Source organism: Elephantulus edwardii, unplaced genomic scaffold, assembly GCF_000299155.1.
Source record: "Elephantulus edwardii isolate Elephantulus edwardi_28Jun2011 unplaced genomic scaffold, EleEdw1.0 scaffold00103, whole genome shotgun sequence".
Lineage (NCBI taxonomy): Eukaryota > Metazoa > Chordata > Mammalia > Macroscelidea > Macroscelididae > Elephantulus > Elephantulus edwardii.
The window spans coordinates 10,216,657-10,236,519 of NW_006399853.1; the positions used below are offsets into that span (position 1 = coordinate 10,216,657).

The following is a 19,863-nucleotide window of genomic DNA, read 5'->3' on the forward strand; positions in this document are numbered from 1 at the left end:
TTTTTTTTTTAGAAAAAGAATCCCTTAGGCTACATGTGGGCAAAACAGTGGCTTTCCAACTTCTGAGTGACAAAGGCTCCCTCATGGCCATGTTCTATGTGGCTGGAACTTTTGCTCCACCTTGTAATACCTGAAATTTCCTTATGACAATAATGAAAGGCTGCTTTCCAGGTTTTTGCCCCCAAATTGCTGCCCAGATAACCTGTTCTAAATGTAGACACAGACTGAGGTACTTTGTCTAGAAGGTCCCACGTACATGTTCTTTAACTCTGAGATTCTCTCCAAATTTTAAAAGAATTAGAGATTTTCACATGGGTTCAAGTCAACACTGTTGTTGTTAGGTGCCGTCAAGTTGAGTACAATTCATAGTGACCCCAGAAACAACAGACCCAAGCCCTGCCCTGTGCTCTTCTGTCCCCATCATCTCTGACACACACGAGAATAGCATAAGAAACAATAATGAGCCCTCCTCTGTGGTCCACTGACAGCCCGTTGAGTGGGCACAAGTAATGAATGCCATCCTTAATCTTCACAGCCTCCAGATGGAGAGCTGGCACCAGAGGAGAAGTGGTCCGGCAGTGTGATGAGCACTGGACAGTAGCCCTGGGAAAGACTGAGGAGAGACTGGCTCACTGCAGCTGGTCCCCGTAGTGGCTCTCTGAGAAGGGGCTGGTTGGACAGCACTTTGCAGTTAAAGTCAGCTTAGTAAGAGACCCACAGATTTTTAAATAATACCTTACTGTCCAGAATTCTTTAAGATATTGTTTAGAAGTATTAGTCGAATAGTAAATTGCAAAGAATGAAAAATGGCAGGCCTGTAATATATGGTCCTTTCAGACAGACTAAAGATTTGATACCAAGAATAGATTTGATCTTTTCCCCCTCCATAAATTATCGTGTTGGTAGATGGATGATAGAGAAGGGTGAGGTTGATATCCAAAGCATAGAAAATGGCATTGTAACAGAAGCTCTTCAGATTCCACGTTGAGCCAACAGAATTTTGTTAACACAAATATATTTACTATTTTAAAGATTTTGGAAGAGTATAATTCACTATTTTCAGAAAAAACTTTGGCAATGTAGCTTTTATGCCTCTGCAAAGTTTAATAAAACATTTGTTATATGCTGAAGTTCATGTGACTATAATAGGATATAAATTACTTGTGTGTGTGTATATAGAAACAGTTGTTAACAACATGTTGTTGTTGTTGTTATGTGCCGTCAATGCTTGCGACTCATAGCGACCCTATGTACAAAAACTCTAAACTCTGCTCTGTGCTGTGCCAATCTCATTGTCTCCGACACACATCCCGATTGCCCCAGTCACCAAATCAATCCACCTCCTAGAGGGCCTTCCCCTCCTGCACTGTCCCTCCACCCTCCCAAGCATGATGTCCCTCTCCAAGGACTGGTCTCTCCTTACAACATGACCAAAATATGTCAGACGAAGCCTCAGAATTCTTGCCTCCAAGGATCAGCCCAGTTTAACCCTCTCCAGGATGAATCTGTTTTCTTAGCAGTCCATGGCACCTTCAGCACTCTTCTCCAACACCAAAACTCAAAAGTATCAATTCTCCTTCTATCCTCCCTGGTCATTGTTCAGCTCTCTGACGCATAACAAGTGATTGCAAAGACCATGGCCTGTACCAGACGCACCTTAGTCTCCAAAGACACATCATTGCTTTTCAGTACTTTAGAGAGGTCCCTAATAGCAGATTTTCCCATTGCAATACATCTTTTAATTTCCTGGCTACTAGTGCCAAGAGTGTTGATTGTGGAGCCAAGCAGACTAAAGCTGTGAACAATCTCAATCTCTTCACCATCCATCCTGATGCTGCCAATTGGTCCAGTGGTGAGAATCTTTGTCTTCTTGACATTGAGCCTCAATCCATACTGAAGGCTGCAGTCCTTGACCCTCAGCAGCAAGTGCTTCAGGTCCTCCTCAGTTTCAGGAATCAGAGTTGTGTCATCTGCATAACGCAGATTGTTGATAGATCTTCCACCAATCCTGGTGCCACATTTCTCCTCATAAAGCCCAGCTTCCCGGATGATCTGTTCTGCATACATGTTGAAAAGGTATGGAGATAGGACACATCCCTGGCATACACCCTTCCCAATTTTGAACCGTGCAGTGTTCCCTTGCTCTGTTCTGACGATTGCCTCTTGGCTCAAGTATAAGTTTCGCATTAGCACGATCAAGTGATCCTGGGATTCCCATTCTTCTATTAACATAGATAAGCATAAACATAATTATAGCTAATACTTAAGTTGCACAAATTATTGCAGTATCTAACTGTTAAGTGTGAAATATTTTTATGCTCCATAAATAATTTTTCGTTTCAAGAGTGTTAGGTTTATTTTAGGATGTATGTTTCCCTTTCTCTGCGTAGTTGGAAATAACTCAAAAGTAGTGTTTGAGTGCTGATAGAGAGTAATAAAAAGCTTTGCATGAGAAGACGGCTGAGAAGCAAACTCACCACTACGTGCTGAGTTTGGAAGGCATCATAGGCTTGAGGACTAGTCTGTACCTGTTGTTCTCTCACACTGACATGCAACAAGAGCTGCTGTGTCCTGGTCACAGCAAAACCTCGCAGGACATATCATGAGTCTTCCCAGTGACTGAAACGTAAACCTCGTTTAGTAGCGGGAAGGCATCGATGATGGAGTGAGTCTTAGGGGTAGAGCAGAGTATTTTTTTGTTCACATTTCATGGTACTAAGTAACACATAAGGTTAGTGTTCTACCTTTGTGAAATAGCCTGCTGTCTGTTAGAGACAGCACGGCTGTCCGATTGCCCACATTGACCAACAGGTCAATTTCTCATTTACGATGTTCTTTCCCTCCCACCTGCACTTCCGGCCTCCCCCCAGCCCCCTCTCTTAACTGAACTTCTGAAATGCATTCTCATGCCTTTGTAGAGTTTTATCCTTTATTCCAAGAACGCATTGGGGGGGGGGCGGTGCGAGGAATTGTCATTCTGTCTGTTTTATTTGCGCTTCCTCCTTTGTAGAAAATAGATTTTGAAAAGTTGGGTTTGTAGTGTGGAGAAAGGGGTAAAAAGACAAGGATTGGGTAGTATTAATCAGAGTCTCACAGATATTTAACACAGGCCTCTTGTTCGTCTGCAAAATCAGCACTGAGGCAATGGACTAAGAAGTGGGAATATATTTGAAATCCTTTATATATTTGAAGAGTTTGAAACTCTTTGGGTTATGAACTGATGCTCTATTTATATATCCATTAGTTATTATTCTTATCTTCCAGTACCCTATCCATATGGATATAAAAATCAGTCTGAGAAAGCATAAAATAACTATTCAGATTCTTAATCTAGTCATTACAACTAATATGAAAATAAGAACAAAAATCTGAACAAATATACTTAGCCACCTATAACCTTCAAACTATCTTCTCTAGATCCTGTTTTTTATGTAACACAAAATAAACACCACATCTTATTCATACTGTGTGTAGTTGTGACTATTATTTGGATACAGTGATAAATAGGGGGGAAATCTAGAGAATTTGAAAAATAGCTCTTTTTCTGGTAAATTGCTTCCTGCTTTCATTCTCTATTACTGGTAAGAACTTGGGCATAAAATTTATGTAGTTATTTTATGGTGGTTCTGCTAGGAGCTCTATTTCCCAATACTAGAATAAACAATGAGAGCGTAATTGGACTAAATATGTAGGCCCTTCTGCTTTTTTCATATCTACACATTTATTCACTAAAAAATATACCAAAATCGGCTTTAATCTTTGGAAATGTACTGCTGCCCACCTCCATGGGGCCATCTCACCTGCTTTTTTTGTGTTTGTTTTTGTTGTTCCTACGTCCACTGCAGGTTCTACATGGTCAGCTATTATGAGCGGAATCACAGGATAGCAGTTGGCGCTCGGCATGGTTCAGTGGCCCTGTACGACATCCGAACTGGAAAATGTCAGGTAAATAAATCATTGTGACTTCCACTCCATAAAGTGTAGAAGTTATTGAAAGGAGAGAGAGACTTAGCACTTCACCAGCTGACGTGCCGAGCTGCTGGAACATTATGGATAATGCTGAGGGGATCAATAGTTTAATGAAGGACTCAAAGAATATAGAGCCCTACTGTCTTTATTTGCTGACTTTATTTGGGGATTGAGGGCAGCTCCAGATGGGCTCATCAGAGCCCAGGGGGAGGGGTTCACTCTCACAAACTACTTTTCAAGAAACCAGATCCTTTTTAAAAGCAGCGTTTTCTGATTTTCTTATCTTTTTTCTGTCATGTGGTTTCCGAAAAAAATACTTTACAATGCATCATTATGATACTGTGGTAAATAAAAGTTAATTGTCTGTCTGCTGATTAAAGGGAAATATTTAGCAACTCAATGCAATCAGCCAAAGTTCATTTAAAAGAAGTCCTTACAATTGCACTCCTGCCGCTCTAAAAATTATATTCTTTGTGAAATTATAAGTATTGCTTCTATAACTTTGTTGTTGATGAGTTGATGAAAATTCAGTCCATCATTTTCTCACTTGATTTTAAAAATATCCCAGTTGTTTCTACGGAAGACATCTAATCGTCACTGCAGATACAAGGAGACCATAACTTAGAGATGAGAAATCTCCTTTTCCCGATACCAGACTGCTGGTTAATAGCAAGGCTAGAACTCAGTTCAACTGGGATCGTGGAAAATTGGTTCTATTCACCGGTCATGACTTCTTATATTTCATCCTAGCATTTGTAAATGTTGCTATATTAAACTATATTACTGTGAAGCTGTATGAGAACATTCATTTTCCTGTGGCTAACATTTTAATTTGTCTCATAAATTTAATAAGCTGTTGATTTTTAAAAAAAATATTTTTTACTTCTTTCTGTGAAGAAGTTCTGTGAGATGGTAATAGATGTTGAGACTAAGAAGACCAGAGTCAGGCCTGTTTAGGAGAAGAATACCGTTAGCAACGTCAACTTATCTCATTGTACGACTCAGAGTGTCGACTGTGTGAGTGTGTGTTCCTTGACAGCATAGAGGAGGCACCGTTTGCTTTGTCGTTAGCTGTTCCATTTTGTTTCATTGTGTGATTTTTGTCTAAGACATTAACTAACTATATTCCTTTGCTCTGAAGTCAGAGAGCAATAAAACCACTTTGAATACTTGTTTAAAAATGAAGTTGCATGTTGTTTATTATATTCTCTCAGAAGAGACTGCATTTTCAGAATCTTTTGTTAAGATGGTTTATTAGAATTGGAATATATTACTGCTAGCAGACTGGAGAAAAATGAACCACAAACACTTTTAAGAGAAAGAACGTTGGGGGAAAAAATAAAGAAGAAGAAAAAGGCATATTTTCAAAGCTTCTTTAAAAAATGAAGTGAGAAAATCCTACAGAAGAATCTTCCTTATCAGGCAAGACACAGTTGCCACCTGTAGAGAGAAAAGTAAGGTGCTTATGGGCAAAGGCAGACAAGGGTCATTGCAACAAATGAAAAGCCACATTGCAGATAGAAGGGCATTTCTTCACATTTTTTGCCTGCTGTGGCTTCAGAAAGGCATCTTGGTTACATATATAAACTGTTTGCATTTTTGGATACTCTACGCCTTTTTTATTAAACACTTGATGTACACTTATTAATCAAAGGTATTTCTAATGTTGATTTGTCATTCAATATGCGATTTTACTTTCTGGGTCTCATTTAGTGCAAACAAATATTTGCATGTCCTCATGCTCCTTTGCTACCAAGGATTCTCAGTTCTGGTACACAGAGTTCTCATTCATGTATGGTTGAGTAATCCATTCCAGTTTTGTGTGAACCTGAAGGACATTCTTAGCTCTTACCCTCCAGAACTTGGAAACAAAACTAAATCTCCACAGTCACTCATGAACTACTTTTCCTAGCAGTAATTGTAAACTCTTGTTTAAGATTAATGTTAATGAATGTTTACAGAGATTTTGTATTCCATATATTCATGGTTGCATTTTTCTCCCTGCCCACCCTGAGTATACCCCACTATGCAACCTTCATTCTGGACTCTTGTCATAACCATAATATCCAATCATACATCTCTTTCAAACAGTTCTCTCTCTCTCATCTGTTTCAATGCAGTATACATGATTTATCCAATTTTTCTCAGTCTCACTCCAGCCTTGATGTCAGGCCCTTTCTACAGTAGAGGCACCATGCAGCACCTGTCCTTTTGTGACATGTCCTCCAAGGTCACCCATTTTGAATAATATTGCATTAGTTCCTTATTTTTCAATGCAGCATAGTATTCCATTGTGTGAATATACCACAGCTTCTCTATCCACTCATTTGTTGGTGGGCACTTAGGTTGTTTCCAACTCCTTACTATTGTGAACAAAGCCGCAATAAACATGGGTGTGCATATACCTACTTGGGTGGCAGTTAGGTTTCTTTAGGGTAGAGTCCCAGTAATGGAATTGCTGGGTCAAATGGTATTTCTATTTGCAACTTTTTGAGAGAGCACCATACAGCCTTCCATAGTGGTTGCACCATTTTACACTCCCGCCAACAGTGAATAAGGGTTCCAGTTTCTCTGCAACCTCTCCAGCATTTGTTGTTTGCTGCTCTGTTGAATTTTGCTATTCTTACTGGGGTGAGATGATATCTCATAGTTGTTTTGAGTAATTGTAAACTGTTAAGGAGTTCTTTGAATATTTGTTTTTTATGAGTTTGTTGTGTAAGGTTGAGTTGACTTCGTCTCACAGCAAAATGAAGCACTGTCTGGCCCTGCACCATCTCTAGTCATCAATGCGCTCAAGTTCATTACTGCACCCACTGTATCATTTTAACACCATCAGAGCTGGAAGGCTCGTCTTCCGACACCATACAAGACCATCTTTGGTGGCAGTGCTTGGGGTTTTCATTGACCACTTTTTAAAAATAATTGCCAGCCCCATGACTTGCTTATTATCTGCTGGAGATTACCATTTGGGCATCATCTCTTAGTCACCATGATGAAAAAAATCTTTCCACCCCTGCTGCCCACCTACATCCTTTCCTAGCCTATTTGTTTCTCTCAGTAGCATCAGAATATGGTTAGAGACCTCTCCAAATTATTGAGGTGTAATGATGTTAGTTTGAAGACTAAGGTGCATGTGATTCAGGCCATGGTCTTTCCTATTACTTGCTATGCATCTGAGAGCTGGACAATGAATAAGGACAACAGAAGAAGAATTGGTGCCTTTGAACTGTGGTGATGGAGAAAAACACTGAACATCCCCTGAAATGCCAACAGAACAAACAAATATGTCTTGGAGAAAGTGCAGCCTCATAAAGCTTCACCTCACATACTTCAGGCATGTTGCTAGGAGGGGTTATTCCTTGAAGACAGACATGATGCTCAGAAAGGCAGGGGGTCCGCAAAGGAGAGGAAGACCCTCAACCAGGTGGATTGACACCATAACTGCCACAGTGAGCTCTTGTGTGTCAGGAACTGTGAGGATGGCACAGGGTAGGACAGGGTTCAGTTCTGTTGTTGATAGGGTCGCAGTGAGTAATAACTCGACTCAATGACACCTAACAACAACAAGCATAATAATCCAATGACATAATGCACCTTGCCTCTCCCCTGATCCCTCTCAGCTAATCACTGTGTTCATTTAACTTTTCCTTGGCAGTATACCTCGAAACTACCCCTTGCCACATGTGACTACCTAAATTAGCCCTTTGACTTCTTCAAGATCTGTGAAGTTCTGACTTTGATCACCTTCCACAATCCCATCTGCCTTTGAACTCACTCAGTTACACTATTCATTCAGCTACACTGCTTTCAGAAGTGTGTGCTTCTGAGTGTTTTATTGTAAGCCCCGCTAAGACTTCAGGAGCTAACCGTGTCCAGTTATACTTGTCTTTAGATAATATTAAAATTAGTCTAACCTCTGTGAGTATACACAGCAAGTCTAGACCCAAGTGAAGCACGCTAATGACCAAAATACTGAGAATAATCCACAGAGAAATAAGAAACACTGCCTGTGTCCATTAATGTTACTGTTATTTATTTTTATTTCAACATTTTTATTTTATTTCAATATTTAAATCACTCATATAACCTTTTCTAAACGCATACACCTTTATTTCTTATACAGAATAATTATAATTGCTTCTTTTCCATTGTTCTTGTTAGGCCATCTCTATCTAGTATTACTGAAAAAGCAATTTATTTCCCATTATTCCTAGAGAAGGCAATGTTGTGGGCTGTTAAGAGAGCAGCTTCTAAAGCCAGAATACCTGGGTTCAACGCCTAGCTCAGGCGATTTCTGCGCTTTATGACCTTCAGTGAGGATCTTAAGCTCTCTGTGTTTGAGTTTTTCCTTCTATAAAATGGCATTGTTTTGGGAACAGTAAAAGAATGAGTAAATGTGAAGTGAGTGCAGGCATGTAGCAGGTGCTCAGAAAAGGTTAATCATTGTTATTTCATCAAAATAGGTTAATTAAGAAAATAAAATCCATCCGTTACCACCTTCTGTTCTTAATGTTATTTTTCATATGATTGTTTTGGAGGAGAAGAGGCTGTTCTCTTTCCTGGGCTCTTTGAATGAATTTGGCAAAGTAAAAGGAATAGAATATCAAACCAAGTAATTAGTGGATTTCAAGATGAAACATACTGAACTGTTCTCATCCATCTGTTTTTCCTAATTGTCTATTTACTTGGAATTTTCATAATACTAATCTATCTTTATGCTGACATTCTTTCCAGTGATTTTTTTTTTAAATAATTGTACTTTTCAATATATTTACTTTGTTAGGATCTTTCTAAGTAGTTTCAGGCCGATTTCCAAATCCATTATCCACTTGAAAGTTGTTTTAAAAATCTTGGGTTCATTTTGCACAAGTAGGTTTTTCCACGAACATTATTATGCTATTTATTGTCCATATCAGTTTCCTTAGCATCCTTTTATCAGATGATCAGGTCATGAACTTGGACATTTCATTGTCGTTATTCATTTTCAGTCCTTCATTGGTTAGACGACATGCTCTTAGTGGTGTTTTGTTGTTATTGTTGTTTTTCTTGCTTCAACTACAGTAGTTGTGAATGTTATTTCTCTTGCTGATATATATTTTTTTAAATTCATTTTCATGAAAGTTTACAGGTACTTAGGGTCATTCATTGTTTCACTTTTCTCTCTGCCCGCCCCATTCACTCGTCTCCTTGAAAAGTAAAAGAAAAACTCTTTTCATTTTTATGCAATCCCTCCCCCCAAGTTCACCCCACTGTGCAGCCTTCATTCTGGACTCCTGTCATGACAATAATATCCAATCATATATTCTTTTTAAGCAGTTCTCTCCCTCATCTGTGTCATTGTAGTATATTTTATGATTTATCCCTTCCTTACTCTTTCTGTTGAAATGAATATATTTGGTAATTTAAGTTTTATGTAGGTTGTAAGCCCTTTTGTGTTGCCTAGTGGGCTGACTGTGTCACTCACAGATAAATCGAGGTTCTGCTCTTTAGGTTGTTGTTGTCTGATTTTTATTAAGTTCAGAGTTGATCCAGATTTTTTCCCTTCTGTTTCCTCTCCGGGTCCGGCAGGCTGTGGCAAATCCCCAATTTCATTTCTTCTTTTCATCAACATGAAGTTTCCAGAAACCATTTTTCCCTGACAAAAAATATTGTTTCCGTTGGCAATAATGATGTACTGATGATACCTGACTAGTCAAAATGGAGCCGACTTGTTTTCCCCCTGAAGGAGCCGACACAGAATGCAGGTGAGCTACAGGCATTTATATGAGAACTAGGGAAGGCACAGACACAGAGTGGCTGGCGAGACACTGAAGGAGCCTGCCTGCTTCCTCTGCCAACCCAAGGGGTTTTCTCCCCCAGAGGAAATACATCATTTCTACAGATCATAATGTCATTCACATTCATTTAAGCAACATTACAAAAAGCACCCTCCAGCAATAATAACATACATGAAATAGAAATTAAAGTCTGATATAGCTTGTCCTTAGAGTTAACTCCTGGGTAAATACATTGGGTCTTTCTTCTTTCATATTACAGATATTCTTGCTCCTCTAACAGAACAATAATTTTTTGCAACCTGCTTTATTTACTTCTCATAATCTCCTCAGACTACACTGTGTGTATCATGAGCCTTTTTCTCTATGAGCCCATATACTCATTTAGTAATAGCAAGTGTATGTGATTTAGTAATAGCAAGTGTATGTGAGTACTCTGTACTCCTCTGAGCATGAGGATATCATTACAAATTAAACAAACTTGGATTCTGTGCTCATAGGGTTGACATTCTATTGAGAAGAGACAGATAATACACTCAACAGGACAAGGCATATTGTATATCGTGTGTACTGCCAAAAGATTAAACAGATCTGTCTCAGAAGTGCAGACAAAATGCTGTCTAAGAAGCAAGAGTGATGAGACTTTGTCTCACATACTTTGGACACATTATCAAGAGAGGCCCATCCTTGGAAAGGGTATCATGCTTAGAAAAGTTGTCATTGTTACTCTGTATCCTCGGGTCTCCTATGACTCATAACAACAGGGCACCACTGAACCCTGCCCTGTCCTGAGCCCAGCCTCACCATCTCTGACACGCCTGACGCCATTGCCACTGTGACTGTGTCAGTCCATCTCATCCAGTGCAGGAGGAACTTCCTCTCCTGCACTGACCCTCATTGAAAGGCGATGCTCAGTGAGTGGATTACCATGTTGACTGTAACAGGGGCTTGTATACAGCAGGCCTTGGGAGAGGACACGGGATCAGGCAGAGTGTAAGGTTTAGTTCTCACGTGCAAAGGCTTGCTGTGAGTTGATGCTGACTCCACAGTACCTAACAACAACTGTATTGCCCCAGGGTCCCTCGTGAACCTTCAGAGTCACAGCTATCAGTTTGATCCCGTATAGATAGTTCTTAAAAGAGTGCAATACTCAGGTAGAATTTTTTCTTCTTAGCAGCTACTCAAGCTGCCTCCTGCCCACCTGCCACTGCCCACATGTTCAATTGCCATTCTGCCGAGAAGACCTTTGGACTGTTCATGTGAACCTGTGGATAGGTCAGCCTGAATTCTTTTCTTATAAAACAGAATGTTATGACTTTGACGTGTACACACTTTAGCAGAAGACTCTTTGAGGAGCATCGTGGTGACCCTAGTCTTTTTATCTATTGTTCCCACGTATTCCTTTAGCAGAATTGAGAGTGGAAGTGGGGAAGGCAAAAGCTATAGGTGGCACCCAGAATTTCCAAATGTCATGGTCAGACATCAGAAACCAGTGCAGAACACATTGTTATAACTGTGGGCTGTCAGGTCAGGTCCACCTCATAGACACCCCTCCGTCAGCTTTCAGAGGTCGTCAAACTTAATGGGGAAAGACTGCCCTTCCTTTTTCCATGGAGCAGCAGTGGATGCAAACCCCTGTTGTTTTGGTTAGCAACACAGCACTCTAGACCCTATACTAGGACAGCGAGACGTGTTACAGTATTGGGGTTTGAAAATTTATGTAGGACTTTACCGATTAAAATGTTACTAGGACAGGCTATTCATTGGAAAGGAGCATCATGCTAGGAAAGGTGAGGGTTCGGCAAAGGGAGAGGGAGACTCTCAGTGAGATAGATTGACAAGGTAACTGCAGCAGTGGGCTCACGTGTGTCAGTGATGATGGAGATTACCCAGGATAGGACAGGGTTCAGGACTGGTGTTCATAAGAGTTGCAATGAGTCACACTTGACAGTACCTACCAACAAAAACAACAACATTGAAGCATTCAAGTACTTAAGTGTTAACTGAAAGGTCACAGGTTCTAAAGTTCAGCTCTTCTGGAGGAGAAGGATGAGGCTGTCCGGTCCTGTAAAGATTTGTAGTTGATGTTGTGTGCCGTCAAATGGGAACCTACTCATAGCTGGCCCTCCAGTGGGGTTTTAGAGGCAGGAGGAGATGGCCTGTGTTTACCTGCAGAACAACTGGTAGATTCTAACCGCGTGCCTTTGGGATTGCAACATGTGTTCTTACCATAAGGCTTTGCAAACGCTGCGAAGCATTTCTCCGCTGCCCTGTAGGATTGTTCATTATGAGTTAGAATCAACTGAAAGGCACTGAGATGCTCATGAGTAGTGTTTCATCATCATCACAGCCTTGTGAAATGTTACTGTTTATTTTGCTCATTTTCTAGATGAGAAGCAAATTGCCTGGCATCACACAGCTACAGTCGGTTAGGTGTGAGTAGTAAACTCGGGCTCTATGCTTCTAGACAGGGTCCTCTCCTCAGGCTGTATCCTGTGTAAAGAATATGTCCAGCACTTGACTGTCTGTCTTCTGTGTGTCAAAAACGACAGAAATATGTTCCTAACACATATCATATATTATTGTAATTGTCAAATTTACTCTATACTGTAAATTGCACAAATCTTAGGTGGGGGAAAAAAGGTTATTCTAATAGATAAACAGAATCACCTCTTATCTGTGAGTTATGAAATATCACACCAGCAACATAAATTTTGTCATTAAAGTTACAGAGCGTTAGCAATGTGCCGAAGATAGATAAATGCTCAAATTTCCTTTTAAATAAATAACACTTTTAGGGGGAAAGGGGTAAGTGGGTAAGATAGGCAGATGTTTTTGGTGTGAGATGTAAGCATTTTTAGGAAAATAATCTAGTGTGGTTTTCTATATTATATTTGATTCTGGCAAGAACTCTATAGCTACTACATAACAAAAGAAAGTGAATATTCGTGACCAAACTGAAATGTCAGCAAACGTATTTATATTAATAGAAGTTTGAAAAGTATAATCTTCTGCTCTCTAAAAAATAAGGCAGATTTTGCCTCTACTTTGAAGGACCATTAGACCTCAGGGATCATCTTGTGGACAGTGGGCAGTAAGACTGATATTTCTTTAAGTCAGATTTTTGAAGCTTCGGGCAGTTTTCAGTGAGGAGAAGTCTATAACGCTTATACATCAAGGACACTTATCTAGTGATTGCAAAAAATTGCAGTGAGAATTGACGGCAGTACTTAGTCAGTGTAAAATTGGCGTGGCAACGGCGTCAGAACTCCTTGTCGAACTTCACGAGCAGGACTGAGAATCATGTTCAGCATTAGCAGCCAAGGCTGAACTTTGAGGTGGACGTCAGACACACACACACACACACACACACACACACACACACCGCCTCCTTTTCCACCGTATCTGATATCAACTGTCCCTGTTGAAAGGAGAAGCTTGTAAAGTCATTCTTCAGCACTCTTTCTCCTCCGGGTTAGAGAATTCATTGCAGTGTCCACACAGAACTCACATACCATCCTGGCAGTTACGGGGTTTACTAGGGAAGTAACAGATTACAGATCAGGATCAGGAACCATTGAGAATACAGTCCTTCAGTCAAACAGCTTCTTGGCCTGGCCACAGGCAAGCCTTACCATTAGCCCCGTGAGCAGGCCTTTCTCCTGCTCCAGCAAGCATTACAGTACTCTTTAACTCTGCCAGTAAGTGCTTCTGGGCATCTGGCTCCACCAGTATTCCCCAACCTGAAATTGCTCAGTGAATCAACACAACCATTGTAACTAACTTGCTCTCTGGTCTGGGAAGCCCACTGCTGCTGTTTCTCTGTCACTACTTCTTACCGCCTTGTGCCTTCTTTGGCATCATAGTTCTCCCTGTCTCCTGAGTCTACAGTGTTCTCAGCACAGGGACTCTGAGTCCAAATGATCCACTTCACTCCCATCTCTTCCTGGTGGTGGTGAAATCCCTTCCTTCCCACTGCTGCGATGGTTCACTTTAAGCTTGCTTGGTTGGCAAAATTGACCAGTGTCCTCCTCAGGGGTCCAGGCACCTTGTTTGCTTTACCTCCCACCCTTGACAAGGATGCCAGGCACCTTATTTTCATTATTAACAAGTTATTCGATCCCCTTGGTGTCCATGATACCTATTTGCATAGTCCTACCCAAGCATTTGTGGGGATTTGCGAGACCATGGCAAGAAATCTGTCTATTACATTTCAGTTAGATACTGCACTTTAGGTATTTTCTTCCTGCTGTTTTCAGTATCTAGTTTTAAGGAAGGTGCTTCCTATGACATTCTGGAACAACAAGCAGGCATATGGCATCAGGGGTGATAAGATGAATGGTTGGAGAAGACAATGGCTTCCTGACACTGTGCTGAAGAATTACCTACAAGCTTCCCATTTTAACAGCAAGGTGCTATTTAGAGAAGAAACTTTAAGAAAGGAAACAGATATCTAGAACAATACTTGATTAGGCCATAATTTACTCTCAAAGTGTGAAGACTTTTTAAAGAGTGTTTTTAACTGCTTGTGTAGAGAACTATCTTCCAGTTGTTGTTTATTCGCCCTGCGTTTCATTGAGCATGTATCAGCGTTAATACCTCCGGAATGGCAGTATTCAGGATTTTTACATCAGGAAAGAAGGTGAAATCCTCACCATTATCAATTATTGGGAGTAAAAGAGGCAATGCTATTTACAAACAGCTATTTTTAACAAGCATTTCCACATCCTTGCAAAAGCACTGAGCATATGAAATTTCATTTCAGTCCTTAAAATTCACATAATTTAATTTACTTTTCTCGTATCATTCAACGTCCTTCCTAGCCATGTATAGTCTCCTATCCAATAAAATTCTAAATATCTAATAATATATAAATTTCTGCATATAAGAAAGCTAATAAACACAATCTATAAATCAGAATATAGGATAGAAAAGTCACCGTACATTGAGCTCATCCTGGACATACACTGCCTTGTAATTGGCCTTGATAATTGGCCATGTAATCTTGTGGCCTAGTGATAAGAAACTGCACTGCAATCCCCAAGACATGTGGTTCAAATCCACCAACTGCTCCATGGGAGGAGGAGGGACAGTCTCCTTCCACGTGATTTACTGTCCCTGAAAACCCACGAGTGGATCAGCTCTGAGTCAGTTCTGACACAACAATACACAACACCAACACATGCAGAAAACATTGGCATGTAGTAGACAGTGAATATGAATCATAGGCTCTCTAAAGCACATACAGTGAGAACGTGACACATCCTAAATAGATGTTGTTAGTGCATTTAAGAAACTTGTTTCATGGCATGGTAGCTCCCAACTCAAGTCCACCTCCTGATGGACTTATGTCTAGTGGAGGAAGCAGATACGTCCTGTAGAAGCTTTAAATCCAACAGATTCAGACACAGAAGTTGTTAAGGTTCATCAAAACTGTTACTCAGACGTAAAATCTTACGATATTATATATACCTTAAGTATTTAATTTACGTTTAAATCCTATAAATAAATTGTTTCCCATCTTTTTTTTATGTCAGGCCAACAACTTTTCTTTTTATGCCCTCTGGTTATACTTTTATTATTACAGATAATTCTTCTTGTGCAGCTACACCAGTTTCTATTTGTTTAAGTGAATTGAGACGGTAAAGATAATTGTCAAGCAATTTCAGAGGGTATGTTCCTGTATTTTACGACTTCTCTCATCTTTTACAATTGTTTTACCCTTCATTGTATGAGTGTTCTTATATGTGTCTATATCTAGCATTTAGCTTCATTTTCTTTCTTTCTTTCTCTAAAAAACCTTTATAGATTTATGTGATATTTAACTCCATACCTACACTGACAAGCATCAATAGCCTGAAAAGCTTTGGTTAACTCGAGGCCATACAGCACACTTGGTGGAGGGAATATCAAGTGGGTTTATCAGCAAGTCAAGGGCTGCTAACCATTGGCTTTCACCACATAGTTGAAGTTTGCCCAGATATTTCACAAAGGAAATTCTCAGTATGGGGCAATTCCCAAAGGACTTTTTAATAGACCTTAGAACATATGTGATAATACTTTCACTACCTCATTCCTACAAATATTTGCAGAGCACTGTGAAATGCTAAAGAAAATGACTGCACATATGTGTTTTAAACAGATCACGCACCCATTACCCCTTCTTACCAAATGCACAGCCCACCCTTCCTCCTGGCATTATTTTCACAAACGTGCTGTCTCAGTATTTCTTTTTTGAGGATATTGCTGACTTCAATGTCCATGTCTAACCACATGGACATTTCACTCAGTATAGATACTGATTTTTATAGTACTTGAAATTCAAGCCGGAATTTTTTTTTACTGGCAAATCAACTCTTGAGCTAATGAGCTTTAGTTATCAACTTAAATTCATTAAAAACAAATGTACAGTTTCAATAGTGTATTTTCCAATTCCTGGATGATAGTCAAACTCAAGCCATGATTTCTTGAGTACGGCTCATATTTTTATTATGCAACTAATAAGCTTTTTAAGGCTATTTTTGTCATGAAGTTAAAGAAAATGGATGGAATGATATGATTTATCTGTACAGGAGGATAGGTGGGTGACGCCAAAACTTATGGAAATGTTATAGGACATGTGCGTTATACATATGGATGTGCTCTTACAGAATGGGGTTTTTTGTTTGTTTGTTTGTTTACTTAGTTTCGTCATTTTGTGAGTTTCATGGGTGGGCATATTATTTACAGGGGGGGTGTGTGTGTGTGTGTGTATTTTTATATATTATGAAGGAGTGTGTGTGTGTATATTTTTATATATTAACAAAGTGTGTATGTATTTTTATACATTAACAAAGTGTGTGTGTGTGTGTGTATTTTTATACATTAACAAAGTGTGTGTGTGTGTGTATTTTTATACATTAACAAAGTGTGTGTGTGTGTGTACTTTTATATATTAACAAAGTGTGTGTGTATTTTTATACATTAACAAAGTGTGTGTGTGTGTGTGTGTGTGTTATGGGGGTGGAGAGCTCCTGCTTTAGTTGCTCACTTTAAGGAGCTGTCCTGTCAACACAGAGGGACATGGCTCAAATCCACCAACTTCTCCCAAGGAGGAGGACAAGCAGTCACCTCTTTCTGCCTCTGAGAACCCCCTAAAGGGTCAGCTGTGGTCAGTTGTGATTTGACGGTGCACAATAACAGTACAGCATGTATCTAACACCTCATTTGGCCCAAGCGTATGCAGTCTTAGTAGGATGGCTATAGGAATGGTGATGGTTTGGTGGCTGTGCTGCTACTAACTGAAAGGTATAATAACTGAGTGGAAGTTATTTTTAGGGACATACTGTTTTGAGGTTTTTAAATTGGAAAAGGAGCTTTTAGACTGGTTTAATGGTATCGTTCTTACCAGTAAGAAACATTTCTGAAGTCACTTTCAAAGCATCGGCTTTCCCTTGATCATACAGAAGCAGTGTGCTAGGGAACAGAAGTTGGGGAGCAAGGTGCAGGCTTAGCCTCTGGCGAGCTGGCTCTGAGCTGACCACGTGCTTGACCCAGTGCTGCTTCCACCCCGAGGGGCCTGCTCAGAATCAACTGTGGCATGGCCACACTGAGTTCATAGAAACCATTTTCAGTTATCCCTTTGAATACTTAACAGTACCAGCAATGCCATCACAGCCTAAAGTTACATCTCAATCTAGAACACACGCGGTTCGAGGCCACCAGCTGCTTCATGGGAGAAGGACGAGCCATCTCCTCTCATGTAATTAAGGGACTCTGAAAACCCACTGGAGGGTCAGCTGTGTGTCAGTTCTCACCTGACTGTACACAACAACAGAGAAAACAAAATATGTAAACCATTTACTGTATAAAGAATGATCAAACCCAAAAGCCAAGGCCACTGCCAGCAAACCTCCACCACCTCCTAGCAATTGTGTAGAACAGAGTGCAGCTGCCGCATATACTTTCTGAGACTCTGAATTTTCCCAGAGGCCGACTGCCACGTATTTCTGCCACGAACAGCCGGTATGTGTGAGCTGATTGTTCCCTTAGCAGTCCAGTGTTTAATACGCAGCACCACCTGGACTCCTTAAAGGAAGAGCAGGAATGAGGGAATACCTACGCACAATTTAAATATAATGACCTCATGACATTCAGTGGGCTGTGTTTTCCTTCTTTCTCATAGATGCTGAGAGTGGCCCTAAACAATAATAGGAATTGCAATAATAGTCAACTCCCAGACCTTCTTCACTTTCTCTGGGGGAACTTTCACCTTTCCCAACATGGGTACCATTGCTGTGCTGCTGTAAATTATGTAAATACATTGTCAGAGATGAATTAAAATGCATGGGTGTAAATCTACATGGACATAGCTATAACTCACACCGATTTATTACTTGTGGACATGTGTATCAAGCCTCTAGAATTACTATCTCTCCTATAGACAGAGGTTATAGAGGGAGGTAGCAACTTACATGCCATTATACATCCATGGTAGTTTGTCATTCGTGGTGGTCTGAAGACAAAGTGCGAGCACGCGGACCATTTGCCATTCTAGCCAGCAAATGTCAGCAAGAACGCTGGAATCTTAGGAAAAAAAACAAACCCAAATGAGGAATTAGAAAATTCTGACCCATTTAGTAAATTTTTACTGAATTTCTCTGAGTTTACTAGCAATAAGACTTTCTTTTAAAAAAATTACTATCTTTCTACGTGGGTTTTGTGACACTTCATTCAGCAAGCATTTGTTGATTCCTTACTGTGCGTATCAAGCACAAAATTATTCACTTTTTAAAGTTGAAAGAAGTAATTTTGTTCAACTTCCTTATTTTCACAGAAATGGAAACTGAAGCCCAAAAAAGGTGAGGTGCTTAGAGAGGTATGTGAGAGGACATTCACAAAGTACCAAGCAAGGGGAAATGAATTGCACTTGTACCCAGGGCACAGTGCCTCCTTCAGGCCAGGAAGTTCCTTTCATATGAGTTCAGTTATCATTGTTTCTGATATTGTCATTTAACACAGCTCTGATCAAACTCGGCAGTGTACCCGGATCCCACAGGACATGTCATTGTAGCTCCTTTCACCTCAGACCTCCTGAATCACATGATCCCAGGCAGGATCCCAGCCGTCAGCATTTACAGAGTGACCCCCTCATTTACTGCAGCCTGGAGTTCAGAAATCCTCAATTCACCAGTAAAGTAGTGACAATGGAGGAAGCAAATAATGTGTAAAACATTGCGGATTAGTATTTAAGTCAAGTCTGTAAAATCAAGTGGTTCGAAAATAAGGGGGAAAAAACCCAACTTGTATTAGAGTGACTTCTTTCTATCCAGAAATTTCTCTGGCTGCCCCCACCTCAGTTTGGACAAGACTCCCCAGATTGTCCCATTACATTTTCCTATTATGACCGTCCTGCGATCCTACCCAGCCAGCACTCCAAGCAGCCACTGCTGAATGCACGTACCTTCCATTTCTATTTCTCTCCACAATCCCCCTTTTTATGCCTTTTCAATTCTTCAAATTATAACAGGAGGGAGCCTCTCTCAGGTGAAATCACCATCAGATAATGTGCTGGCAGTGGTTAGCAGTGTCCTGTCAGCCCGTTGAGGCTTTGTCTCTGATTAGAAGCTTTTCTCTAACCACCCAGATCGAGCACAGAATTCAAGCTTTGACTCGCTCAAGTTCTCTCATGGTTCTGGTAGCATCTTTCCCATTGCTCCAGCCTCGATTCATAAAATGTATTCATTTAAGTTGTGTGATTTACTGGGTACTGGCTACTATGTTCAGTACTGTGCACTGTTGGGAGTGTGTATTTCTGTTTAGCAGCTGTGAGGAACCTAGTGACAAGTCGAAGGGCCCTTTTTAAGTTGCTTTGCTTTTCCAAGTTATAGATCCTATGAAAGTGCCAAGATGTGAACCACTCCCTTCCCTTGGGAAAACCTAAACATTTAGGCTGTAATTGCCTCTTTAAATGTGATTAGCGAAACCTTTAGTCTGTATCTGTCTCTTTGAAGTGATTAAACGGATGGATGGATGGATGGATGGATGGATGGATGGATGGATGGATGGATGGATTATAGGTGGGTACATAGGTGGGTTTATAGGGCTTTGAATGGATGGATGGATGGATGGATGGATGGAT

The 19,863-nt window shown here is 40.3% G+C and overlaps 1 protein-coding gene across 2 annotated transcripts in view; it reads left to right on the forward strand.

Annotated features, from left to right (window-relative positions):
- Positions 1-19,863, forward strand: part of WDR7 (WD repeat domain 7) — a 349,149-nt gene that overhangs the window by 273,970 nt on the left and 55,316 nt on the right. For both annotated transcript variants that reach the window (XM_006891734.1, XM_006891735.1), the window contains one exon: positions 3,846-3,945. In XM_006891734.1, coding sequence (XP_006891796.1) covers positions 3,846-3,945 — 100 coding nt within the window. The remainder of the gene's footprint in view (positions 1-3,845; positions 3,946-19,863) is intronic.